The 27712-nt window shown below is 40.7% G+C and overlaps 1 protein-coding gene across 12 annotated transcripts in view; it reads left to right on the forward strand.

Moving 5' to 3' along the window:
* The window catches only part of GRAMD2B (GRAM domain containing 2B), a 113333-nt gene that overhangs the window by 48760 nt on the left and 36861 nt on the right, over positions 1-27712 (forward strand). For 4 of the 12 annotated variants that reach the window (XM_013060851.2, XM_013060848.2, XM_013060849.2 and 1 more), the window contains exon 2: positions 21809-22049. The exons of 6 other annotated variants lie outside the window; for them this stretch is intronic. In XM_013060851.2, coding sequence (XP_012916305.1) covers positions 21809-22049 — 241 coding nt within the window. Of the gene's footprint in view, positions 1-21808; positions 22050-24123; positions 24182-27712 lie in introns of those variants that run through there. 2 more of the 12 variants (XM_045087107.1, XM_045087106.1) reach the window with 2 other exon arrangements.

Consider the following 27712-nt stretch of genomic DNA (forward strand, 5'->3'; position numbering starts at 1 on the left):
AAAATATCATAAAATTTACTCTTTTCCTGTGTACAGTTAAGTAACTTTACTAAGTGGTGTGCCATTGGCATACCTGGTTTTAGAACATTTTCACCCCCCCATAAGATTCCTTAGGCATATTTGTTCCCCATTCCCACCTAGCCCCAGGTAACTACTTGTCTACTATCTGTTTCCACAAATTTGCCTATTCTGGGCATTTCATATAAATGGAATCATCTAATATGTGGTTTCTTCTTTTTTATGATTTATGTATTTATAAGAGAGAGAGTGTGTGAGTGAGAGGGAGAAGCAGCCTCCCCACTGAGCAGGGAGCCCAATGTGGGGCTCGACCCCAGGATGCTGAGATCATAACCTGAGCCGAAGGCAGATGTTTAACTGACTGAGCCACCCAGGTGCCCCAGTATGTGATTTCTTATATCTGCCTTCCTTCACTTAACATTGGGTTTTTGAGGTTCATCTGTGAGGTAGCATATGTCAGCAGTTCATTCCTTTTTATTACTGTATAGTATTCCACTATATAGATATACCACATTTTGTCTGTCTCTTCATTTGTTCGTGAACATTTAGCTTGTCTCCACATGTTGGTTATTATGAATAATGCTATGACTGTTTGCATGCACGTCTTTGTGTGGACATATGCTATTAATTCTCCTGAGTATATACCTAGAAGTGGAATTGCTAGGTCCTATTATAATTGTTTAACTTTTGGAGGAACTGGCAGATTTTTTCCAAAGCAGCTATACCATTTGATGTTTCTCCTAGCAATGTATGAGGGCCCATGGTATAGATTTAAGAGAAAATGCCTTCACAGTGCAGGGAAGCAAAATTCTAAGCACTTTAAAGGTAGATCAGTGGCTTATACTCCATAACATAATAAACATTTGTTGATTGTTAGCCGAGTGACATTCATACTTACAATTTTGAAAACTCCTCCAAACTGCAGTGTTATCGAAGATGTGAACAGGTGTTACAGTGTTAACAAAGAAACTCTGGCTGTCATACTTGGGTACATTTTTTACAACCTCTTAAATTTTTCATAAAACATTTATCACATATTTTATGACAGAATAATAGAAGAAATTTAAAAACTGGACCATAATCTCCTCCATCTGTGTTGACCTATTTTAAAGCAATATGTGTATAAGGTTAGAAAAATAAAACAAGGTGAGCTGTGTACAAAATGAAAAGTGAGGGCTTTGTTCCTGTCTCCCGCGTTATAAATGCCCTTATCTCAAAGATAACTGCTTGCTGAGGTTTTTGTATTCTCTCGCACTTAAGGCCAGAATCAAGGTTTTTTTGTTTGTTTGTTTGATTTGTTTTAGAATATTCAGCTCCCAGTATGCATGTAAGTATGTTGGACTTGGTAAAATGAAAGACCGTGGGAGGACCAAGAGTGATCATGCTCTCCTTGGACAGCATACCTAGTACACAAGCTACCTAAATGGCAGACGGTATTCTCATAAAGCACTGTTTGCTCAAACTTCTTTGCATAGTAGTTATCTACCAATAAAGTGGCCTCCTCAATTCTAGCATTGAAGGATAAATAAATCCATCAGAACGTGACTTTGAGTGGACCTTAGCAACGTGGCCTTATGGAGAGTCTGATTTCTGACTGCACTGTCCTCCAGTTATCAAAACATTTTCTCATCTCTTCCGTTCCCCTCTCCTAAACGAAGGACACTAGGCAGGCCCTTGATGAGAGGAGGTAGCTATAGCTGGGCTGCGATGTGAACAACTAGATGAAGGGCACAATAGTGGTGAGATGGGTTTAAAAAAAGAAGAGATTGAGCGGGGAAGTGGAAATGTGAAGGTGGCAACAGTGAGTGAGGAGGGGGGAGAGAAGAAAGAAGAACTCAGGAGGGATATCGAGTTACATGGAAAAGAGAAAGAAAAAATGCTAATTTAACATTAATGTGTACAATCTTCGATTTGTCCCCTGGATCCCTGGTTCCCTGTTCTATTTCTCCTCTTCTCTCCATATGCTCTTCTGTGTGCTGTCAGTGAAGTCTCTGACACTGCAATGTATAGCAGACATGCCTCTTCCCTCATGGAGATACTGAGTTGTGTATAAAGGCTGGTGTTTTCGTTAAGTCCCTATATATCAGGTTTATCATTATACCCTTATTTGTTATCTTCTGGATTTTTCAAATTATGTCTTCCATCTCATGCAGTGAGTTAAAAACTGGGAAGAACCTTAGAAATAGCCTACATTTTGTGTCCTTTACTATTAGGGATTATTACCTGAAGACCATGATCTTGGGATCCTACAAATTATTTTGAAACTCCTAGGGTGTAGTGCCATAAGAAGAGTGTATTGCGAATTGAGTTGCTATAGGATAACAGTGATGAAAAACTAATTCATTGTGACAGCTTTTATTATCACAGTGTTGTTTCTATAAATCTTTGGAAAATAACACCTCACTTGATCCTAACAGCTTAAATATTATGCTACATAACATAAACTCTGGTCTTGCGAGAGCTTACAGGAAACATCAAGAATATTTTCCTTTCCTCTTAGAATAAAGTATATAGTATATAAAGTACACATGAAGTTAGTAGATTTCTTACACTTGTTCTTGACTTGATCAGAATCTTTTCTAAAAATTTTACAAAGAATCACAGCACCTTTGTGGAAATCAGATACTAAAATCAAAACATCAGCATTTTCATCAATACCTGAAATGAGAGAATAATCAGTGGCGTAGGAGAAAGGCAGTATTTAACAGCTGATAGTAACTGAGAGATTTGCTCCTATTCTCAACTGACATTGACTAGGTAGTTCTGTATGTTGGGTACCATGTTGCATGTCATGGCAGTCACCATGATGAAGAACATATGGCCTTTGCCCCTAAGGAAAATAAGAGCAGAGGAAAGGAATATTTTGAGATTAAATTTTTTTTCAAAGGAGAGACAAGGTAGCTTCTGAAAATATATTAAAGCTTAGGTGAGGTGTGATATCATTGTTATGTGGTAGACACCAGAGTGCTTTTACATATGAGGTAGGTATGGTTCTCACTGCATTTTATGCCTCACAGAGACTTAGCAACTTGCCCAAGATCATAGCAGCTTCTGAAGTGTTGAAGCCAAAATTCAAATGCCCCAGCAGTCTAATCTGAACCAGCCCCCTTAGATGGTTCCTTACTCAAACAACCTCAGTAGATTTAGGAAGGGTAAAGACACAGAAGGCAGAATACCTCCATGCAGTGTCTCTGATCCTTGAGTAGACCTCTTGACTTTGATCAGTCTGTTTTCTCAACTATAAATCCAAGATTCCTTTCCATTCAACACTTCTAACATTGAAAGTATCTCTAATGTTATGCCAAGGACAGGGTAGATAGGGGGAGCATCTTCAGCAAACTCTGGGGCACTGGGACTTTGTCTGTGTATTGTCAGACACAGGCATCCCTGTCTGGCTCCTTCTGCTCAGACCTGACCACCGGGAACTTGATCATTGCAGTTTCAGCTTTCTACTGTGATTTGTGCAACAGTCATTCATAGATTCTGGTTTTTAAAAACTGTGGTTGGGTTCTTCCTTGCATAAGCACAGAGTGTTTCTACAAAGTAATGTGATTGTTTTGTTATAAAAACATGTGAATGTTGTCTCTTTAAAAGTAGTCACCAAAGGAACCCAAGAACTTTTCCAAAAATGCTGCAATTGCACAAAACCTTTTGAAACTCTTCTTACAGAGTTACTTCCAAAGCCTGGAGCCCGTTCTTTGAATAGTCATAAGGTTGGCAAATCCTTGTCCTTTGAGAATGAATTCAATTTCTGGAAACAACCTGAAGCCAAATGTGGTGAATAAGGTGGACAAAAAATAAATTAAATACCTTTAAAACACTTTTGGATAGGATCCTTTTTGATCCAAAATCAAGTTGTGACTATAGAATAGTAAGACCAAGTTTGTGATATTTACAACCTAGTTTCTATATGTCCAAATTCTGGTTATTATTTTGTAACCTCATTATGAGAACAGGAAGATATTACAGTTTTTTTTCTGTCCTAAAATCATTTTTTAGTGTTTACAATATACCCAGGTAGGTGTTAGACATATCATAAGCATTAAAAAATACTTGAGTATGCAAATGTAGCATGTGATGTCTTTTCATCGAAGTGTATTCTCTATGTATTAGGGGAAACAATTTGTGAAAAACTTTGTCCTCAGTTTAGTTTAAAGTAAGTGAAGTTCACATGTCACAATCTTCTTATATTATCTTGTCTGTCATTATAGACTAAGGGAATTGGTATGCTATTTACAATTTTTCAGGCCCTCTCTCCATAGCAGAGGTTTATACCAGATGGACTTTTCTCATATATGCCAGGCATCACTCCTGACTTTTCCACAGGATGGCCATCAGTTTTCAGTGTGAAGCTTTCCACTTTTGTCTAAGTGTCCCCTATTTGTTAATATCTGAGAGATGATTGATCTACTACTACCTGTTAAGTCCCAGACCCTTCTTTTTTGTTTTAAGATTTTATTTATTTATTTGACACAGAGAGAGATACATCAAGAGAAGGAATACAGGCCAGGAGAGAGGGAGAGAAGCATGCTTCCCTCTGAGCAGGGGGCGCGATGCAGGGCTGGATCCCAGGACTCTGAGCCAAAGACAGTTGCTTAACAACTGAGCCACCCAGGTGCCCCAATTCTAGAGCCTTCTTAAAGATAAACATATTTTCTCCTTCCCAGTTTTTGGTCCAAATGGATTTATTAGCATAGCAGTTTCACCTGATATTTGATTTTAATGCTGTGTAGTGTAGTGTTTGGTAACCTGTATGTACTTTGTCTTTGCTCTTCTGTAATCCACTGGAATTCAACAGTTATATGCACACATATAACTAATACCATGTGACAGAAATTTCACAGTAGTTGTCTACTGCTAATGGGAACAGACATGTAGGCAATTTGTTTTCTTTGAGGTGAGGTGAAGTAAGAAGTGATGTTGAAGTGTGGTTGAAGGGCAGTAAAGAATCTGGCCTCAGCTTGAGGGGGAAAATTAGTCCAGGCAGAAGGAAGAACAAAGATAGGTTGCTTGAGAGTTCAGAATCATGTTTTTGACACATATGTAAAGATTTTCTGTGGCTCAAATGGTCGTGGCCAGGAGAACTAAAAAGAACAGAGTCTGGGCAGACCTGGAGCCCCCATTTGGAATGCTCTTCCTGGCTTTGTTCTCTTTCTTTATTTCTGGCTTTGGCTCTGCTACTGAATCTTTGGAACTTTAGGGAAGTCATTCACTCTGGTTTTCACTTTCCTCCTCTGTAAAGAAGGAGGGCTGAATGACTTGATTTGTTAGGTTGCTTCCAACCTGAAAAGGAAGAGTCTTTGAAGAAACTGTCCTACTTCTCTGCACTCTGCTCTAGCCTCTGTGTAAACAATTCTATCAGACTGGAATAACTAAGGAGAGTTTTTTGAGTATGAATAGAATCCTTGCATTCTTACTTGGTTTTATCCTCTTTTATCTTTTTCCTTCCTTTCCCTAGGTAAACTTACACCTGGCTAAGGCAGGATTGCCATTTGTACATACCTAGACTGTCCTCTCACAAATTTGTAGATGCTTATCAACATTCATGTTGCATTCAGACATGCCTGCTTTGCCCTTTGCATGCAGCTGACAGGGTCACAATGCCTGCTGGACCAGTCATAGTAGAAATGTCCGATCACGTAGCTTAATGTCAAACCCATAACACGCAGGCAGACCAAACTTCTTACCAGTAGAACTGCAAGCTTCTCAGCTGTAGTTCAGTTCTGAAAATAATATACCATTATACTGGAATACAGATGAAAATTTAAGGTTAAAAAGCCTTTTTCCTCAGAGATGAAGCCAGTGATACTCGTTTACTACTTCAACTTAATAATTACTTCAGCATTTTTAAAAAATTTTATATTTTTAAAAGTACCTTTATTTACACCAGTAGTGTAAGGTACATATTCTGAGAACTTACTATTCTGAGAACTTACTATTGTTAGGTACTGTACTGTCCCCCTTAAAATAAAATAACCAATTATTTTACCATCAGAATGGGTTTAATCAGGAACAGCAGAGGAATTGCAATCTGGGACAAGTAAATGCTAGCAAATGCCAGGCAAGTCCACAGAATAAAGGAAAGGAATGCTCCTTTACAGAGAAAATAGGGGAGTTGGGAGGGACTGTTATAAACAAAAGGCCATTGGTGTAAACTCTTTGGCTGATTGGCAACAGTCTCTCATTGGCTGGGCTGTTGCCAGGCATGGAGAAAATCTTCCTACCTCCTGCCATGGTAGTAAAATGGGTTTTTTTCCTTTGGAGAATGCAAGGTCTGTCTCTTTCTGTTGAGTCTGCAAAATGGGGCAACTAGTGGTACAACTTGAGCTCCTTATGTTCTAGCCTCCTGACTCCATTTTCCATGAGGTTTCCTTTATTAAGGTTCACAGTACTATGTTATAAGGATATTAAGTTGCATTAGACATGGACCCTGCCCTCTAGAACAGATCTCACTACAATTTGAGCAATATCTTAATATGACATTAAATATGAATTTCAATCTATTGTGATAAACAAGAATCTGTACAAATTATTTTTAAAAGAATAGCAGAAGAGAAAGTGCCCCAGGGTGGGGACTGAGTAGATAAAATCAATCATGAGAATGGTTGAAATTGTCCAAATGGAGAGAAGAGTAGAGTCCCAAAGAGAGAACCCAGGAATGATTTTATGTTAGAATGAAGGACAAAAGAAGAGGCCACAAAGGTGAAGTAAAAATAAATGGCACAGCAGAAAACAAAGCAATAATAATATTAAATGCATAGAATAGAATCATGAAAAAATGATCAAGGGAAGAAGAATCCCAAGGCATAGCATGAGCAGGAGCTACCAATAGCATCAGAAGAACTCCTGAAGAGCCCTTGACATTTAGCAATACAGAGATCAACAGGGAACTCTGCTAGGGAAATTTTAGTGTAGCATGGAAAATGGAGGCCAGACTCTAGTGAATTAATGGGAAATAAAGAAGCAGACACAGCATGGGTAGGCGGTAGTTTCAAGAGACTCCACTGAGAAATGAAGGAAGGGGAGGAAGGTAACTAGAGGAAGTGAGGTCAGAGGAAAGTGGTTTTTTTGTTTTGTTTTGTTTTGTTTTGTTTTAATTTAAATTCTAGTTCATATACCTTGCAAGGTTTGTCGGGGAGGGGTTCCCACACACAAAGACTTTATTTGGAAAAAGTTAGAAAGATAATGACCATCCTGGAACAGTGACATGATGAAAACTGAGCTTTTATCCCCATAGCTGTTCGTGACTAAAGCTCAACCAAAACTGAATGTTAAAAAATCATGGTAGATTCAGAAGCAGGGCCTGTAATTGGGAACTGAGGGGTTAATGTGATCGGCTCAGACATGAGCCTTTCTTTATCTCAGCTTCATCATGGGTGATAGGGCCTTTTTTAAAAAAAAAATTTTAATCCAATTAATTAACATATAGTGTAGTATTAGTTTTAGAGGTAGAGTTCAGTGATTCTTCAGTCTTATATAATACGCAGTGCTCATTATATCACGTACCCTCCTTAATATCTATCACCCAGTTACCCCTTTTCCCCACTCTCCTCCCCTCCAGCAACCCTCAGTTTGTTTTCTATGGTTAAGAGTCCCTTATAGTTTATCTCTCTCTCTCTCTCTGATATCCTCTGGGTTTTTTTTTTTCTTCCCCTCCTTTCCCCTATGATCCTCTGTTTCATTTCTTAAATTCTATATATGAATGAGATCATAGGATAATTGACTTTCTCTGAGTGACTTATTTCACATAGTATAATACCTTCTAGTTCCATCCACTTTGTTGTAAACAACATTATTTCTTTTTTTGGTACCTAAGTAGTATTCTTTATCCATTCATGTGTTGATAGACATCTGGTCTCTTTCCATAGTTTGGCTCTGGTGGACATTGCTGCTATAAACATTGGGGTGCAGGTACCCCTTTGATCACATTTGTATCTTTGGGGTAAATACCAGTAGTGCCATTGCTGGGTCATAGGGTAGCTCTATTTTAAACTTTTTGAGGAACCTCCATACTGTTTTCCAGAGTGGCTTCACCAGATTGCATTCCCACCAACAATTTAGGAGGGTTCCCCTTTCTGTACATCTTCACCAACATCTGTTGTTTCTGGACTTTTTTAGCCATTCTGACCGGTGTGAGGTGGTGTCTCATTATGGTTTTGATTTGTATTTCCCTGATGCTAAGTGATGTTGAGAGTTTTTTTCACACATCTGTTGGCCATTTGTAGGACTTCTTTGGAGAAACGTCTGTTCATGTCCTCTGCCCGTGTGTTCACTGGATTATTTGTTCTTTGGGTGTTGAGTTTGAGAAGTTCTTTATAGATTTTGGATACTAGCCCTTTATCTGATATGTCATTTGTGAATATCGTCTCCTATTCTGTCTGTTGTCTTTTGATTTTATCGACTGTTTCCTTTGCTGTGCAGAAGCTTTTGATCTTGACGAAGTCCCAATAATTTATTTTTGCCTTTGTTTCTCTTGCCATTGGAGATATGTTTAACTAGAAGTTGCTAAGGCCAAGGTCACAGAGGTTGCTTCCTATGTTCTCCTTCAGAATTTTGATGGATTTCTGTCTCACTTTTAGGTCTTTCATCCATTTTGAATTTATTTTTGTATATGGTATAAGGAAATGGTCTAGTTTCATTCTTCTGCATGTGGCTGTCCAGTTTTCCCAACATCGTTTGTTGAAGAGACTGTCCTTTTTCCATTGGATGGTCTTTTCTGCTTTGTCGAATATTAGCTGGCCATGGAGTTGAAGTCCATTTCTGGGTTCCCTGTTCTGTTCCATTGATCTATGTGTCTGTTTTTGTGCCAGTACCATACTGTCTTGATAATTATAGTTTGTAATAGAGCTTGAGTCCAGAATTGGGATGCCACCAGCTTTGGTTTTCTTTTTCAACATTCCTTTGGCATTTTGGGGTCTCTTCTGATTCCATGTAAATTTTAGGATTATTTGTTCCAGCTCTGAAAAAAGTTGATGGTATTTTGACAGGGATCACATTGAAAGTGTAGATTGCTCTAGGTAGCATAAACATTTAAACAACGTTTGTTCTTCTAATCCATGAGCATGGGACATTTTTCCATTTCTTTGTGTCTTCCTCAATTTCTTTCTTGAGTATTCTAAGTTTTCTGAGTGCAGATCTTTGCCTCTTTGCTTAGATTTATTCCTAGGTATTTTAATGGTTTTGGGTGCAATTGTAAATGGGATTGACTCATTATTTTCTCTTTCTTCTGTCTTACTGTTAAGTGTATAGAAATGCAACTGATTTCTCTGCATTGATTTTGTATCCTGCCATGCTGAATTCCACTATGAGTTCTAGCAATTTTGAGGTGGAGTATCATGTCATCTGCAGAGAATGAGAGTTTGACTTCTTCTTTGCCAATTTGGATACCTTTTATTTATTTTTGTTACCTGATTGCTGAGGCTAGGACTTCTAGTGCTATGTTAAACAACAGTGGTGATAGTGGGCATCCTGTTGTGTTCCTAACCTTAGGGGAAAGGCTCTCAGTTTTTCCCCATTGGGAATGGTATTTGCTGTGGGTCTTTGGTATATGGCTTTTGTGGTATTGAGTTATGTTCCCACTATCCCTACACTATGAAAAGTTTAAATCAAGAAAGGATGCCCTACTTTGTCAAATGCTTTTTCTGCATCTATTGAGAGACTCATGTGGTTCTTGTCCTTTCTTTTATTAATGTAGTGTATCACATTGATTGATTAACAGGTACTAAACCATCCTTGCAGCCCAGGAATAAATCCCACTTGGTCCTTGTGAATAATCCTTTTAATATATTGTTGGATCCTATTAGCTAGTATCTTGGTGAGGATTTTGGCATCCAGGTTCATCAGGAATATTGGTTTGTAATTCTTTTTGGTGGGGTCTTTTCTGGTTTGGGGATCAAGGTAATGCTGGCCTCATAGAATGAGCTTGGAAGTTTTCCTTCCATTTCTATGTTTTGAAACAACTTCAGAAGAATAGGTATTAATTCTTCTTTAAATATTTGGTAGAATTCCCCTGAGAAGCCATTCAGCCCTGGACACTTACTTGTTGGGAGATTTTTGATGACTGCTTCAGTTTTGTTGCTGGTTATGGGTCTGTTCAGGTTTTCTATTTCTTCCTGGTTCAGTTTTGGTAGCTTATACATCTCTAGGAATGCATCCATTTCTTCTGAATGGCCTAATTTGTTGCCATATAGTTGCTCATAATATGTTCTTAGGATTGTATTTCTTCAGTATTGGTTTTGATCTCTCCTCTTTCTTTTTTTTTTTTTTTAAGGTTTTATTTATTTATCAGAGAGAGGGGGGGAGAGAGCAAGCACAGGCAGGCAGAATGGTAGGCAGAGGCAGAGGGAGAAGCAGGCTCCCCGCTGAGCAAGGAGCCTGATGTGGGACTCGATCCCAGGACGCTGGGATCATGACCTGAGCTGAAGGCAGCCGCTTAACCAACTGAGCCACCCAGGCGTCCCTTGATCTCTCCTCTTTCATTCATGATTTTATTTATGTGGGTCCTTTCTCTTTTTTGAATATATATTTTTTAACATATTTTCTTTTTCTTTTTGAATAATAATAATAATTCTTTCAAGGAACCAACTCCTATTTTTTTTTTTTAAAGATTTTATTTATTTGACAGAGAGAGATCACAAGTAGGCAGAGAGGCAGGCAGAGAGAGAGAGAGAGGAGGAAGCAGGCTCCCCGCTAAGCAGAGAGCCCGATGTGGGACTCGATCCCAGGACCCTGAGATCATGACCTGAGCCGAAGGCAGCGGCTTAACCCACTGAGCCACCCAGGCACCCACCAACTCCTATTTTTGTTGATCTATTCGACTGTTCTTTTAGTTTCTGTTTCATTGATTTCTACTCTAATCTTTATTAATTCTCTTCTCTTGGGTTTAGGCTCTATTTACTGTTCTTTCTCCAGCTCCTTTAGGTATAAAGTTAGGTTGTGTATTTGACACTTTTTTGTTTCTTGAGAAAGGCTTGTATTGTAATGTATTTCCCTCTTAGGACTGCCTTTGCTGCATCCCAAAGGTTTTGAACAGTTGTGTTTTATTTTCATTTGTTTCCATGATTTTTTTTTAATTCTCCTTTTAATTTCCTGGTTGACTCATTCATTCTTTAGTAGGATGTTCTTTAACCTCTAACTATTTGAGTTCTTTCTGACTTTTCTCCTGTGATTAAGTTCCAATTTTAAGGCATTGTGTTCTGAAAATAAGCAAGGAATGATCCCAGTCTTTTGATACCAGTTGAGAACTGATTTGTGACCCAGTATGTGAACTATTTGGGAGAATGTTCCATGTGCACTGTATAAGAATGTGTCTTCTGTTGCTTTGTGTTGTAATGCTCTGAATATATCTGTGATGTCCATCTGGTGCAGTGATTGTTCACAGCCCTTGCTTTCTTGTTCTTCTGCTTAGATGATCTGTCCATTTCCCTGAGTGAGGTGTTAAAGTCCTCTGCTATTATTGTATTATTATCAGTGTTTTACTTTGATTTTATTATTAATTGGTTTATATAATTGGCTGCTCCCATGTTAAGGGCATAAATATTTACAATTGTTAGATCTTGTTGGATGGACCTTTAATTCTGATACAGTGTCCTTCCTCATCTTTTATTACAGTCTTTCTTTTAAAATCTAATTTGTCTAATAGAAGGATTGCTACCCCCTCTTCTTTTGATGTCCATTAGCTTAAAAAATGGTTTTCTACCCCTTCACTTTCAATCTGGTGGTGTCTTTAGTCTAAAATGAGTCTTGCAGACAGCATATTGATAGATCTTGCTTTTTTATGCCATCTGATACCCTGCGTCTTTTGATTGGGGCATTTAGTTCATTTACATTCAGAGTAATGATTGAAAGATACTAAGTTAGTGCCATTGTATTACATGTAAAGTCACTTTTTGATTATCATCTCTGTTCCTTTCTGGTCATGTTACTTTAGGGCTGTCTCATCATGCTTAATATTTCTTGCAGGGCTGGTTTAGTGATCACAAATTCTTTCAGTTTCTGTTTATCTCTCCGTCTATTTTGAATGACAGCCTTGCTGGATAAAGATTTCTTGCCTGCATATTTTTCTCATTTAGCACCCTGAATATATCATGCCAGTCCTTTCTGGCCTGCCAGGTCTCTGTGGATAGGTCTATTGCCAGTCTAATGTTTCTGCCTTTGGAGGTTACAGACCACTTGTCCGGAGCTGCTTTCAGAATTTTCTGTTTGTCTCTGAGATTTGCAAGCTTCACTATTATATGTCAGATATTTTTATTGATTCTGAGAGGGGTTCTCTGTGCCTCCTGGGCTTGAATGTCCATTTCCTTCCCCAGAGTGGGGAAGTTCTCCACTATAATTTGTTCCAATATACTTTCTGCCTCTCTTTTTCTCTTTCTCTTTCTCTTTCATTCTCCTTCCTCTTCTTCTGGGATCCCAGTTATTCTAATATTCACTTTATGGTATCACTTATCTCTCAAATTTTCCCCTTGTGATACAATAGTTGTTTATCTCTTTTTCTTAGCTGCTTTATTCTTCATCGTTTGCTCTTCTATATCACTAATCGCACTTCCATTTTTAATTGCCTCTTAGTAATAACCTTTTTTATTTAAACTTTAATAGATTTTAGTTCTTTTATTTCTCCAGAAAGTGATTCTCTAGTGTCTTCTATGCTTTTTCAAGCCCAGCTAGTGTCTTTATATTAATTATTCTGAACTCTCATTCCAACATCTTATCTCCATACTGATTATGTCCCTGGCAGTCAGTAGTCCTCTTGTTCTCTTTTTTGAGGTGAGTTTTTCTGTTTTGTCATTCTTGCAGAAAGTGGTTGCTTTTCTATTTGTAGAAATGCATCTATTCCTTCCTTAGATCTCCAATTGAGTTTGCAGGTGTTCAGAAAGATTTGATAGCTATCTATCTGGATTCCTGGGAATAGACAAAACTGAAGTCTTCTCTCCACCATCTTGGACTCAGCTCACAGTTTTGGTTTTTAAATGAGAGAACTTTGTGAGGTTGTATATAAACTCCCATAAAGTCAGCAGAGAGGGGAAAGATGAAGATATACCACAAGCCCAGAGGGGTGGGAAAATGGGTTTGGATGTCAGTAGGAGAAAGACCTTGTCTTCTGAAACTTGGGGGACACACAGATGCAGTAGAATCAGATACATGCCATTGTAGATCAGGGAACACATGTTGTTGCACTCTTATGAATACTTCAGTTTTCTGTTTCTCTAGCTAAGTTGTGATGTGGCCTCTTTGATCCACAGGGATGGATTGTGTGTAGCTAAGGGGCTTGGTAGCATGGAGAGTGTTTAGAAGGCAGGCTGAGGGAATAGCAGGGGAAGATGGCCAAGGACTGCTGATGGGCCCATGACAGCAGCCTCAGTCCACAGTAAGGGCTAATATTCCACCTTCAGCAGTGCTCGCCATCTAGGATTGAGAAAGTAAAAAGGCTGATGTGGAGCTGATCTTGTGGTGTTGATGCTGGCAGAAGGACTGCCATACCTAGGGGTGAATCTGTCATAGAAGTGGTCTGAGCCGCTTCAGGAAATAAGTCCAAAAGGCATTGCTCAGCCCAAGAGAACATGGAATATCAAAGACTATTATCTCTGTCTGTAGTGGGAGTGATGAGGGGCAGGAATTGGGATGATAGAAGATTACAGGCAGACAGCAAGAGAGAGCCATTTTTATATGGAGTAATCTGAGCAGTGATTTAATGGAGTTAATACCAAGTGGTCAGATGCCATTCATGTGGACATTGAAGGATCCAGGTTTCAAAGGGAGGTGGTCCATATATTGGAAGATGGAGACAATAAGGAACATTAATGCAGCTCTGTCAAGATTAACCCACAGGAGGTTGGACTTTCTGTATACTGAGAAGTGATAATTGACTTCATTTTTTAAACTCAAGTGAAGGAACACAAATAGAAACGAATAGTCAATAGGTTAACTGGTCATCAAAAAATATTTTTAAATCAATTACTTTTCTGAAAAACAGTAAGAAATTTTAAAAACAAATTGGAGGAAAATGTACAAACAACAAGAAATATGAAATAACCAGAAATAAGTTTAAGAAGACTTAAAAATAATACAGCCACCAGAGACAATTTAATTAATGGAGAGATGTACCTTCTTTGAAAGGGAAGAAAAACTTGACGTCATATAGATAGTTATGTTCCTTAAATTTTAGTGACTCTCTGAAGTGTTATAAACTGAATCTAAAATTCCTCTGAAAGAATAAGCTTGTGAGAATATCCAGGCTAAATCTAAATGATAGAAGGTAGACTTGTGGCCTGTTGTGATGGATTCTCAAGCTCTAGGATTTAACTTTAACACATATAATGTTAGCTCCTGATCTCATTACCAACCACCTTTATTTTTATTCTTTTCATTTATTAGAGAGAGAGAGGGAGAGCAAGGACAAGCAGCAGGGAGGACAGAGGTAGAGGGAGATGTAGACTCCCTGCTGAGCAGGAAGCCTGACAAGAGGTTTGATCCCAGGACCCTGGGAATCGTGATCTGAGCCAAAGGCAGATGCTCAACTGACTGACCCGCCCCCCCCCCAGGCACCCCTAGGATTTAACTTTAGCACATCTAACCTGTTAACTCCTGATGTCATCGCCAGCCACCTTCAACTGAATATTTGCATCACTCATAATTTTGAAACAAACTCGGTCAAAACCTTATTTAAAATGTATTTTTTGAAGGTGTATTCAAATTTATGCATTATAAAATTAGAGATTTTCCTGTAAGTCTCATGCTTAAAATTTCCCCCTAAACATTTATTTGAAATCCGTTCTGGTTTAAGACATTGAACATAACTGGTGTCCCAAAATCCAATGTTGTCCCTTTTCTTCCTTCCTTTTTTAAAAGACATTTTAAACAGATTAACATGTGTAATTAGAACAAGCTCATGGTAATAATCTTGACCACCACAGATCGTAGCAAAAAATAGAAATCACTAGTAATTTTATTTCCAAAACAAAATTCAAACATGGTTTGTATTTTGATTTTGGATAGTGCATTTGACTAATATAGGAACTTCATACCTGAAGGTAGCATTACATACTTATCATTAAAGAAGATTATTTTTCTAGAAGTACTAGTTTGTGCTGATAAATTTACCCCTCTTTACCAGCCCGCATTGTAAGATCACTGCAAGAAAGAATAAAAACTAACCAATTTGCTTCTTGCTTGGCCTAATAATCTTTGGCTTGGTTTCCATTCACTTCAGTATTTACAAGATTTTAGTGGGCAAGAGACTTAAGTCTTAAAAGAGTTTGACATAGGGGTGCCTGGGTGGCTCAGTTATTAAGGCATCCAACTCTTGATTTCAGCCTAAGTCATGATCTTGGGGTAGTGAGATTGAGCTCCATGCAGGTTTCATGCTGGGTGTGGAACCTGCTGAAGATCTCTCTTTCCCTCTTCCCATCTCCCAACTCCTCCCTTTAAAAAAAATAAATAATAAGTAGGTTCAAGAATATTCATTCTTACAGCCCATTCACTATCTCCCAGGTGGTTCTGACATAGAAAGTGCTTAAGCCCCACTTTCACAACCACTCATTTATGAAGTTCACAGTTAGATTTTACCAGAAACCATGGCTCAAGCCTACCCAAAATGACCTGTCATGGAAGAGAAGAAAGGACTTCAGCTTTATTTGTATTCTCTGTCCTAGTTTTGGCTAAGAGTTATTCATTCTGTGTGTTCCTATCTTAAGCCAGGCTCCCATTAATTAGTAAGAAAACAGGACACACCAGGCAAAAGTTTGAGGCTACAGAGCCTGCTCACACTCTCTTCCACATCTTCCTCCTCCTGTCTCCAAAGACACCCCTTTAGTTGGTCACCTACTGCTGTGCCCCCTCTGTAAAACCAGCCTTCTCTCAGCAGTGACAGGAGGATGCTAACAGTGACTTCATGAATTGGTGGTGGTATCTTCATAACAGTAAAAGAGAGAGATGCCTTCTAGTAACCCCTCCCCAGGTCTGGCTTACCTTTTCAGAGATTATTCCAAAGAAATATAGGGGAGGATAATGGGTTGGGGGTTGGAGGAGCAAACAGAGATGGTGGAAAGGGGATTCCAGTATACTACAAAAGATGGGCTTGCCATTTTCTCCTACAATTTAGCCAACAATACTGTGTAGGTAGCTACTCTTGAAACAAGCTAGCCTTCAGCTTAGAAAAGACATTGCCTCTGCCTTCTTTCAAGATAACCTGACAATTTAGTATTTGACGCTGTTCAAAGAGAGAGTAGGAATTACTGTTACATTAAAGCTCTTTTTCATGGACAAGATTCTAGGGGTTATGTTCTAAGAATTGGCAAGAACTTCTTGCAAAGATCAGGGGGCAGTCGTCATTTGTGGCATGTATTTTTGATGGACAAAGTCTGAGAACCAAATACCGTTGAGAGAGAGCTGATCTTTGCACCTAGAATGCCATATTTTATTTCAAACCCACATACTGCTTTCTTTTTAGATGCTTACCTTCCATCCCTTCCCTGTGCTCAGGAGGGCTGACCTGACCCTGCAGGGAAAGCCTAGACAGCCTCAAGTACTAGCACAGCCCAGGACCTCACTGACAAATAATATTAATGGGTTAGAGGAAATGGATAGTTGTGCTGTCACATCACCATGTGTGTCTGCGGAGCAGCAGGTTTCTCTCAAGAATATCGCTTGGATTTTGAAAGGCAGAGTTTGGCGGGGGAGTGGAGAAGAGCAAGTGTAGCATGAGCTGCAGGCAGAATATATTTGTGGCACTAATAATATCTCACCCACTGTCACAGTGGCTCATCCATTTCGATACATTGTGCTCACAATGACAACCAGCTTCTTGTTGACCCAAGTAATTGTTAAATCTCTTTTCCTTCATCCCCAAGAAGACCTAATTTGGCCCAGGTGTTGAGATTAGGGGCTATTTCTGTTTCTTCTCCCCAAAGTAGCTAGAGCAACTAGGCCCCAAAGAAAAGAGACCCCAGCCCATGGAGATACCAAAGGGTTACCTCCCATTGCCAACCTGGTGACAGCCATGTGGATTAATGCAGGGAACATGAACTCTTTCAAGTCCCATACTGGATACTCTGAATATCCAACATGTGTCCCAGAGATGATTTAGTTCACTCTAACCTTAAATACTGCAGAGGGAGAAAATAATTTTCCCTCTACGCTTCTGAGTCCTTAGCTAGGACTTCCACAATGAAAGGCAGATTCACAAGAGAAGAACATTATTAACATGTTGGCCTTATGTATATGTGGGAGATACCCAGGGAAAAATGAGTAACTCAGAGAGATGGCTTTAGACCTCAGTATTAAATTGCATTTTAATAGGGAGAGGGGAAGAAGGATATGGGCCTCTCGGGGGACAGTAAATGATTTTTATGAAAGATGAAGGGACTGAAGAAGTATAGGCAGGAGGTATAACAATTTCTGACGGTTTGTCTGTGTGGTGTGTTGTGAACTTCTAGCCTATTCTTTTGTGATGAGTCAGTCCTTCATGGTTGATGGAACTCCCAGGTAAATCCATTTGGAGAATCTATCTTTAGGCAGGGAAGGGGAGGTCAGAGAAAGCCGCTTCGTGCATTTGCTCTCCTTCAAATACCTACAGCTCAAACTAGTCCACACACTGAAGCAGCATCTTTTGGGGGGGCATGTCCTGCTATACTCTTCAATAATAATATGTAATGATCATACCTTCCCTGAACAATAGATAGATTTCACTTACTTTTTTTTTTTTTTGAAAGAATTTATTTATTTATTTGTGAGAGCTAGAGAAAGCATAAGTTGGGGGAGGGACATAGTGAGAGGGAGAAGCAGACTTCCTGCTGAGCAGAGTCCCATGCAGGGCTCCACCCCAGGACCTCAAGATGATGAGCTGAGCTGAAGTCAGATGCTTAACCACTGAGCCACCCAGGTGCCTTATTTTCTTAATCAGTTACACTTATTTTCTTAATCAGTTACAATTATTAAACCCTTTTGGGTTTTATATTGGTATTGTGTTTATCTTTGCAGTGATAATGTAGGGATTTGCTTCAAAATAAACAGGATTTGGGAGAAGAGGTAGATGAAATGAGATTGTCCGTGAGTAAATAATCATTCTTTTGTCTACTGTATATATCATAAAACTCAGAGTAAACAGTTGGAAATTCTTTCTAATCATTTATGAAAATAAGTGGGAACTTTTAATTACTCAGTTAGCTGTGATGTAAACTAAGTATTAATCCCCAAAATTAGACCAGCCTGAGTTTTTCTAATGAGATCTATGACCGGTCTTTAAACAGTGTCACTATTCTATGAACACCACCTACCTTCACTGGCCAAATAGAAAATGCATACACTACCCTATGCTCCTTTACCCCAAATTTTTAAAAATGGAAAAATCTCTAATCAAGCATTATAGGAAAAATTTCATATCAAGCATGATAGGAAGAGAGCAGCTCTGTGCAGTGCAGCTCTGTAGTACATGCTGTGGGAATGGGAACCTGATGTGGACGCAAGAAAGCCAGAATCTCATTCAGAAACTGAAATGTGATAAACAACCCTTATGAAGATGCCCCTCCCAGAAACCACGTATTGGGCTGCTCTCAGGAAGCCAGAGATCCGGAAATAGGTTCTTTTCCTTGAGCCTTATCCATTTCAGAGATGCAAAATGAAGAAAAGGAATCTTGTGTTCTTTCGGTTTCTTGGAACCTGCAATATCTAAGCATCGCCCTTTAGACTCTTCAAACAAAACCAACTAAGCTGTGATGGCCCCTCCCATCAGCAATGATGAGCTCATGCTGGTTTCATAAGGCTGACTCTCCTACCTGTCACACAGTTTTCTGGGAAGAAACGGTAAAGCTTCCTCAATGGAAAGGTTCCTTCTTGACCCACAGTATTTGCTGTATCCTTTTGTCAGATCTTTGCCTGGAAGAATTGGAAGGGCAGGCCATTGCCTCATTAAAACCACCCCTGGCCAGTTGGGTCCAAGTTTGCCAGAACAGGGCCCACCCTCCAGTAGAAAATTTCTCTGGCCTTTCCCATGCCAATCTTCCCAAGTCCAGGAATCCCCAGTGAAGTACATCCCTTCCTGTTGCTATTTATGCTGTCTGGTGTAGCCAGAAAGGGCTCTGGGCTAGAAATCAGAATGCCTGGCCTCTACTGCTGATTTGAGGAGCATGAAATACTTCAGCTAAATGAATAGAGCCCTTTCCTCCAAGGGATACAGAAAACCCTGGACCCTGCCCTCCAGGGTCTTATGATCCGAGGAGGGAAAAGACAGGCAAACTGTAGGCATTCATAATTTCAAAACAAACCTCCCATTAAAGCATACAATTGCCGTGGCAGCCATACCTTATAGGGTACTGGAAGGGAGCATCTGAAAAGGAGAGTCAGTCCTCAGGGCACACTGGGCACTGGGCAGGTTCCCTATAGGATGATGGTCAGCCAGAGCTAAATCTTGGAATATAATCAGTGCTTGCTGGGGATAGGAAAGATGTCTCAGGCAGCCCAAGCTTATGACTGGGGCAACATGACAGGAGGTTAAAAGCCAAAGAGGGAGGTTCCAAATTACAGAGGGCCTCCTTAATTCGTCTTCAGCTGCATTCTGTAGGCACTCCAGAAGGGCTTCGATGGGATGTGGGTGGGGATATCCTATCATATTTGGGTTTTTGCAAGATCACACGGTAAAGTGATCTTCCATATAGTCAGAAGGAGTGAGATGGAGGAAGTGTCTGTCAGAGCTCAGATGAGGTAGGGAGGTACAGTGGTCCAGGCAGAAGGCCTTGAGGATCCCGGCGAAGCCAGCAAAACTGGGAACAAATAAGCAGGGGCATAACTGGAGAATATTAAGGAGGTGAATTCCACAGGTCTTGGTGTCTGAATGAGTTTGGTGGGAAACAGGCAGTCAACATACGGGTTTACAGAGGTTCTAGGCACTTAGGGTATTGTGTAGGCAGTCCCTCAGCCCTCTTATTTAGCTTCCTTATTTGTGACATTTGGATAATTGGTGCGGTACACACTCGCCTTGTCCACATTTCATGAACACTGGTAGGGTATCATGCATGATACGGGTGTACATGCTCTTTGCAAACAGCAGTGCAAATTTAAAGTTATTCGGAAAATCCAGAACAAAGGGGTGGCAAGGGAGAGGGAGGAGATAGAGAAGAGGTGTTTGGCCAAGCAGTATATTTTCAGCACAGGTAAAGAAAATGCGTATTTGTGGTGACAGAAATTAAGAACAGGAAATAAGGATGTTGAATGTAAGATCTGTTAAAATGTATCTGGGGCACCTGGGTGGCTTAGTGGGTTTAGCATCCAACTCTTGATCTCAGCTCAGGTCCAGATCTCAGGTGCTTGAGTTTAAAAAAAAAAAAATCTGTTTAGGCTTACTGCTTTTTTTTTTTGAAAAAGGTACTAATTTTCATGTGTAAATTACACTAATTCTAATCCTTGTATCTGTGCAAGTTAGTTATCTTTAAAAACTGGGATAAAGGGACGCCTGGGTGGCTCAGTTGGTTAAGCAACTGCCTTCGGCTCAGGTCATGATCCCAGCGTCCTGGGATCGAGTCCCACATCGGGCTCCTTGCTCAGCGGGGAGCCTGCTTCTCCCTCTGCCTCTGCCTGCCATTCTGTCTGCCTGTGCTCGCTCTCTCCCCCTCTCTCTCTGATAAATAAATAAAATCTTTAAAAAAAAAAAACTGGGATAAACATTTCTTCTCAACAACAGTGAGGAGTTACTCTATTACATATGTTGATACATATGATAATTATATATCATCTACATGATTAGATCATGATATTAACAATGATATGACATATGATACGTTACTTATATCATATGTCATGATATAAATGTCAAATAATTCTCTGGCAATAATACATATAAAACATGGGGATGGATTCCAGGGGAGAACAACCCAGATAAGATACAGTTAATGGGTTTACTTTCGTGAGGAGCTTACATTCATACTTTTGAATCTTAAAACTCAAAGTAACCAAGAAAGTACTCTTTTATTATTTATTCCCATAGGGTAGCATAAACTGTTCTTTGCTTAAGTATCTTGTTTGGAAGCGTTTTTGGTTAAACCATGGCTTTTTAAAGGAAACTGTTTTCTCTAACATTTGGATATTGCATTTTTTAAAAAGTGGTAGGAGAGCCTGGGTGGTGTAGTCCATTAACCATCCAGCTCTTGATTTCCGCTCAGGTTAGGATCTGAGGGTTGTCAGGTGGAGCCCTGCATCAGGCTCTGTGCTCAGTGTGGAGTCTGCTTCTCTCCTTGACCCATGCCACTCCCCCTCATTCACATGCTCCCTCCCGCGCTCTCGCTCTCTCTCTCAAATATTTTTAAAATTTTTAGTTTGCAAGTAAATAAAGAACAAAAAGCGACAGTGACTTTCTTGTCTAGTGGTTGAGTCCCATTACTTTTCATTAGAAAGAAGTCGAGTCTTAGTAATACAAAGCAGTTAAGCAAAGAGAATTTTCTCCTGCGCTGATGACATCCAAAGAGCCTGTGTCCATTTTGGTCCCTGGGGGGGATGTGGCAGGAAGTCTGGAGCCGACTTCTGGAAATTCCTGTATGGGCCAGCCCGGTTGAACATCCTGAGCTGTCCTCACACACAGGCAATTCTGAGCTGTGAGATCAGAGGACAGAAGCCTGAGGAGGTAGCACTGCCGAGTTTGAGTGGGGGAAACAAAGGAGAGACAGGTTTCCGGAGCGCTCTCTGGTGCTATTTTGGAACCTTGTGGCGACTTTTAACTCTGCTGCAGTGTGCGTGTACGTGGGTCTTTCAGCTCTCAGGCTTTTGATGTTTTTTAGGTTTTGTTTTATTTTGTTTTTAACCTGCATAGAACAGAAAGAGTTCCAGGAAATGAAGGGTATAAGAGGGAAGAAAGCCCTTGCATCATCAGAGATGACAGCCAAGGTGGCACGAGGCAGCCCCTTTCCTCCTGCCGTGCTTCCCGTGCAAATGCCTCCTCCAGCAGCTGAGGGCCAAAGCAGCACAGCCGGTTTCCACGGACACAGTGGGGGCTCCTCAAAACAAGAACAAACATTGCTCTTCAAGTTGGCTTCCAGTGGCCCTGGATTGGGGTGGGTTTTTTGTTTTTTGTTTTTTATGGTACTGTGCTATTAATAGGTGAAATATTCCCTTCTGGTTAAGTACATGTATTTATGACATGATACATTCCCTCTGTCTCGGGAATAAAAGTTCCTCTCATGCATGGTAACAAGAGAAATGAAACTTAATTCAGGAGGTATTTGGGTTTTTTTTAAGATTTTATTTATTTAATTGACAGAGATCACAAGTAGGCAGAGAGGTACACAGAGGGGGAGGGGGAAGCAGGCTCCCCACTGAGCAGAGAGCCTAATGTGGGACTTGATCCCAGGGCCCTGGGATCATGATCTGTGCCGAAGGCAGAGGCTTAACCCACTGAGCCACCTAGGCGCCTCAGGAGGTATTTATATTAACATAAATTCATGTTCTGCCCATGTTGCTTATAAAGGATGTCCTGCTTGGCCTGGGGGGAGGTGGTAGAGGTCTACTTTTTCCTTTCTCTCTTACCCCCTGGTCCTCTACCTTCTCTTTGTTGGAAGAGTACCTATAAATTCAGACTCCCTCACATTCCTCTCATCCAGTACCCATTTATCAGAGGTTAGAATGTCATTATCTCAGGAATATCATTTTTAAAAATATTTTTTATCTATATATTTTAGAGAGCATGTGTGTGCGAGTGGGGGGTGAGAGGGAGAGAGAATCTCAAGCAGGGTCCTCACTGAGCATAGAGCCAGTCTCATGGGGCTCCATCTCATGACCCTGAGATAATGACCTGAGTCAAAATTAAGAGTCAGCTGTTCAACTAACTGAGCTACCCAGGTACCCTTCACAGGTATCCTTTTAAGAAAGTTGTGCCTCAGGGCACTTGGGTGGCTCAGTGGATTAAGCCTTTGCCTTTGGCTCAAATCATGATCTCAGGGTCCTGGGATCAAGCACCCACATCGGGCTCTCTGCTCAGCGGAGAGTCTGCTTCCCCCTCTTTCTCTGCCTGCCTCTCTTTCTCTGTCTTTCTCTGTCAAATAAAAAAACCTCAAAAAAAAAAAGTTGTGCCCCATTTTAGGGTAGGGTTCTGTTACTTTCTCAGAATTTTGAGGGTCCTCTGCTTACCAACACCTTTCTGCCTCATCCACTTGATTTTTTTCTGATTGCATTCGCCTCTCATGCTCTTCTGCTAAAGACACCTTCTCTTTGGCACTCCCAAGATCCATGTTAATTGTTCCTTTCTCTTTCCTTGCACACTCTAACGTTTTATGACTTCTGCCTGAAACCTTTATCCTCCCAGTTTTGTACTATCCTTGGTCCTCTTTTCCTTCAAAATGTGGTTGCAAATTGTTTTTCTTTGATGGAACCGCACATAGGCATTAACATTTTTAATCCAGGTTTTAATGAGGTTGCTAGAACAGTGCGTCTGGGTTTTTTTAATGTGTGCCAATTGCCTTTATTTCAGATGTAAATCTGTTGAGAGCAGAGACTGTCCTTAAATATTTGTTCTTCCCTTCTTCCTTGCCATGTTCAGGATGTGGTAGGTTCAAAGACGGGGCATGTGGCTATTTATCTTGGATATCAGATCTCTTCTGGTATAGAGGTGTTTAGAAATTGTGGCCCTCCCCTAAGCTCATTGAAAGAACTTCTTAATTTTCCTTAAATTCTAGCATTCCTGCTCTGGCCACTAAGCACATTTATGAATTTGAGCAGTTAGAAGTCCAACTTATGTAAAACAGCTTTGCTTTTATCATTCAGAATTGCCTATAATTGCAAATGGCTATTTTATCTTAGGGGGTATTCTTTTTCTGTATTGTGCTCTGTAAGTACATTCCCAGTGATCCAGTTGCTTTCCATATTCTAGGTTTTAATTTACAGTTATTTCTCAAGTACGTGAGGTACTTTCTGATCTTATTTAATACTTATGATACTTTCCATAATAGCTATAGTACTTGAGTACTTTCCATAATAGCTATAGATTTGTTAATACTGTACTTTCTGTAAGTATTTTTTTTCCTGGATTTCATGCCCTTTTCTTTTCTTTTTAAGATTTTATTTATTTGACAGAGAGATCACAAGTAGGCAGAAGCAGGCTCCCCACTGAGCAGAGAGCCCAATGTGGGGCTCGATCCCAGGACCCTGAGATCATGACCGGAGCAGAGGCTTATCCCACTGAGCCACCCAGGTATCCCATCATGACCTTTTCTTTTGTATTCCTACCTTTCTGCTTTTCTAAGTGTTTCATTCTGCTTTTAAAATTTATTTCTTCCCCAAACACATCCTTCGGGCCAAAGCTTTAATAAATGTCCTTGAATATATCTTAGATACATGAAAATGGCTTATTCTGACATCTAGCAATTGCTCATGGAGAACAACTTCAAAAAAGGAGTGGAGATAGAAATATAAAAACTCTTTAAAGCCCTTGCCCGTGAGAAAATTATATTCTTGTTTAAAGGAGCCATATTAAACATATTTTTAGAAATTTTGTTAGCACTGAGCAACGCAACATACAAAACACTATTTACATGCCGAGGTTGTAAGTAACAAAAGGGAACTCGCTGTCAGCGTCATCAATTTGCCTTTCCTGGAAATTGGAAAAGTCAACTGCTGTCTCCTTGATGTATTTTCTTGTCATTTTATTTTGTTATTTTCCATTTGTGCTTGGCCTCAGAGTACCACTGCTGAGAAGTTCCTTAGTTTGATTATAATTCTGCTTGCAATCCTCATTTCTTCCAACAACGAAGACAGTCTGAGTTGTCCCAGAGATTCAAAGTCTCGCTTACCCAACTAATGAGTGTGAGGACTAAGTCTGTACACATTGCTGATTCAGTGTAAGGGCAAGTGGAAAGACAGCCTTTTCCTCCCTTCTGGCCCCTTCAGCATGGCCCCTTTCCAGTAGAAGTGTAAGGCACACCTGGTAAAGAGTTTACAACGGAGGCTGAAAGCAAATGTAAGCCAAAGCCCTTTTTAAAATGCTGATTTTGGGGACACCTGGCTGGCTCAGTCAGTAGAGCATGTGACTCTGGGGTCTCGGGGTCTTGAGTTGAAGCCCCACGTTGGGTATAGAGATTACTTTTAAAAAATGCTGATTTGGAGGGCGCCTGAGTGGCTCAGTGGGTTAAAGCCTCTGCTTTCGGCTTGGGTCATGGTCCCAGGGTCCTGGGATCGAGCCCCACATCAGGCTCTCTGCTTGGCAGGGAGCCTGCTTCCCTTCCTCTCTCTCTGCCTGCCTCTGCCTACTTGTGATCTCTCTCTGTCAAATAAATAAAATCTTAAAAAAAAAAAAAAATGCTGATTTTGGGGACGCCTGGGTGGCTCAGTGGGTTAAAGCCTCTGCTTTCAGCTCAGGTCATGATCCCAGCGTCCTGGGATTGAGCCCCGCATCGGGCTCCCTGATCTGCGGAGAGCCTGCTTCCTCCTCTCTCTGCCTGCCTCCCTGCCTGCTTGTGATCTCTCTCTCTGTCAATAAATAAATAAAATCTTTTTTTTAAAAATGCTGATTTTTGTCCTATACTGCAAATATCCTCAAAGTTGTCTGGTCAATAAGTATTAATTGCACAATTTCCTATACCCAGACACCATAGCTAAAGAGATGGGGGCCAGTGTGGCAAAGGTCTATAATTAGACATGCCCCAGGCATGGAACAGTGTGGAGTTAAGGGGAGTTGGAAAGCAGCAGGGAGGATAGTGTGTAGTTGTGGGGAGTGGGGAAGGGGCAGAGAGGATAGCCCAGCTGGAGCCAGCGCACAGAGGGAGGATGGAACATGATGCAAGTGAGGTCATGGGGAGAAGACCAGCATGGCTGGAACGCAGAACTCTTGTTGAAAAGTAGAAGAACATGGCATAACTCTGGCAGATCTTGGCTTATATCCAGACGCCGCAATCCAGATGCTCGATAGAAAGCCATTGTTGGTTCTGGAGCGGCGGCTTGACGCAGGGGAGACGGTGTCTCTGGAGGATGAATTGGGCATTGATGGCTCAGGCGACTTGTGGAGGGGGACCCCGGAGATGACTGCTGTGTGTTCAGGGATTGAAGGCAAAGGTCTGCAGCTGCAGCTCTTCTGCCCTGGTGACTTCATCTTGAAGCAGGGACAAAAGCCCTTTCGGGGTTTTTTTTTTGTTTTTTTGTTGTTGTTGTTTTTCTTTTCTTGTAAAATACACTAGCTTGAGTTGGGTTTCTCTTCCTTCGGAACCAGAATCCTGGTGATCAAATGCTTTTTGGAATTGAGTCGCCTTAGGCTTTGAAAGCTAAGCAGTGTTGTAGGCAAACAGAATTAGGAGAAGGTAGAAAGGTGGGAGTGACTCACGCAATGGGTTCTGGGGCAGATATTTGTCCACTGAAATACGAGCAGAGGGGAGCTCTGTGGGACCAGTTTAAAGAGGTGTGTTGGGCCCAGTTGGTGGCCCGTGGTGAGCCACTCTTCTATGCCTAGGATACTGCAGCCTAGAAGCTGTCGCTCTAGCCTATGGCCATGTGCTTGGGACTTAGCAGAAAGAAGTTTCCAGCTGGCAGAATCCTCTGCAGTCAGATACTCTTTTTGCTGTTGTTCTTTTGGGTTGCTTTGGTTTCTTAGATACAGCTTTCTCACGGTACGTTAGACGTCTATTGCTAACAATAGACATCTGTTATTTCTGAAACTATGTTTGCAAAATCCCTCCCACCCAACGTTTCCTCTTGTGTTCTGGCTGTTGGTGGCAATCCTGTCTTCTCCATCCTCCAGATAACCTTGGGGTGATCTTGGATGTTGCTCTCCATTGCTCTCTTCTGGTGTTATCTCTGGATTCATTCTCCTGTGCGGTCTACTGCTTCTTGCCTTCACTCTCAGCCCCCTACCCCCACCCGGTGCTTAGCCACTGATATAGTATAATCCCTCCAGAGTCCGTAGCTCTTCAGACCCTCACGATGGCTGTGTGGGAAAAGATGGGCACTTCACACCCTGCCGCTTCATTCCTTCTGCTTAAAAATGTTTCATTTATCCCTGCTGCCAACCAAATGAAGACTAAAAGCAGCCCACTCTCATTAGGAATCAAACTTTCCAACAACGTAATTGCCACTTCTTTCTGCTGCCTGCACTCCAGAGAAAACCAGCCTGCTCCATTTTCTTGTGCATATGTAACTCTTCCTTGTCTGCCTATTTTTGCTACTGCCTTTCCTTGTATTTCTGTGCCCTTTTGGTATCTCAGCCAAGTCTAACTTGTATGTCCCCAGTTCAAACATCAATCCTTCCCCCATGATGGTTGCACAAATACAGTGTCTCTCCAGGTAGAGAGGTGGCAGAGATGACTACAGTGTAGTAATGGAAGGGTTTGATTTTCTTCATCCAAAGGAACAAGTCTATTTTTTTATTTACAGCACTAATAGAAATATTATTTACACTTGTGATTTCTTGTTCTGCAATGTATTTCTGACAACTAAATGAGAAAAGAAATACTGCCCTCCCCTCATAAATGCCCACAGTGGTTTCCTCCACAAATCTTCCCTGATTCTCCTCTTCACAGCTTGATTTCTTAATTCCCAAGGCACTGTGTGTATAGTAGACATCCCTTATAACCTGTATTATGTGTTAATTAGGTGCTAAACTTAAATTCCCAGTAGAGGCCACAGTCCTGGAGAGGGCAGCACCTGGCAGTATGTTCTGCACATAACAGGAACTCAGCCATTTGAAGACAGCAAATCCACCTATTTTTATGATCTGTGCTATATTTTACATCTTCTT

This window comes from Mustela putorius, unplaced genomic scaffold, assembly GCF_011764305.1.
Source record: "Mustela putorius furo isolate JIRA1106 unplaced genomic scaffold, ASM1176430v1.1 tig00001059_pilon_pilon_pilon, whole genome shotgun sequence".
NCBI lineage: Eukaryota > Metazoa > Chordata > Mammalia > Carnivora > Mustelidae > Mustela > Mustela putorius.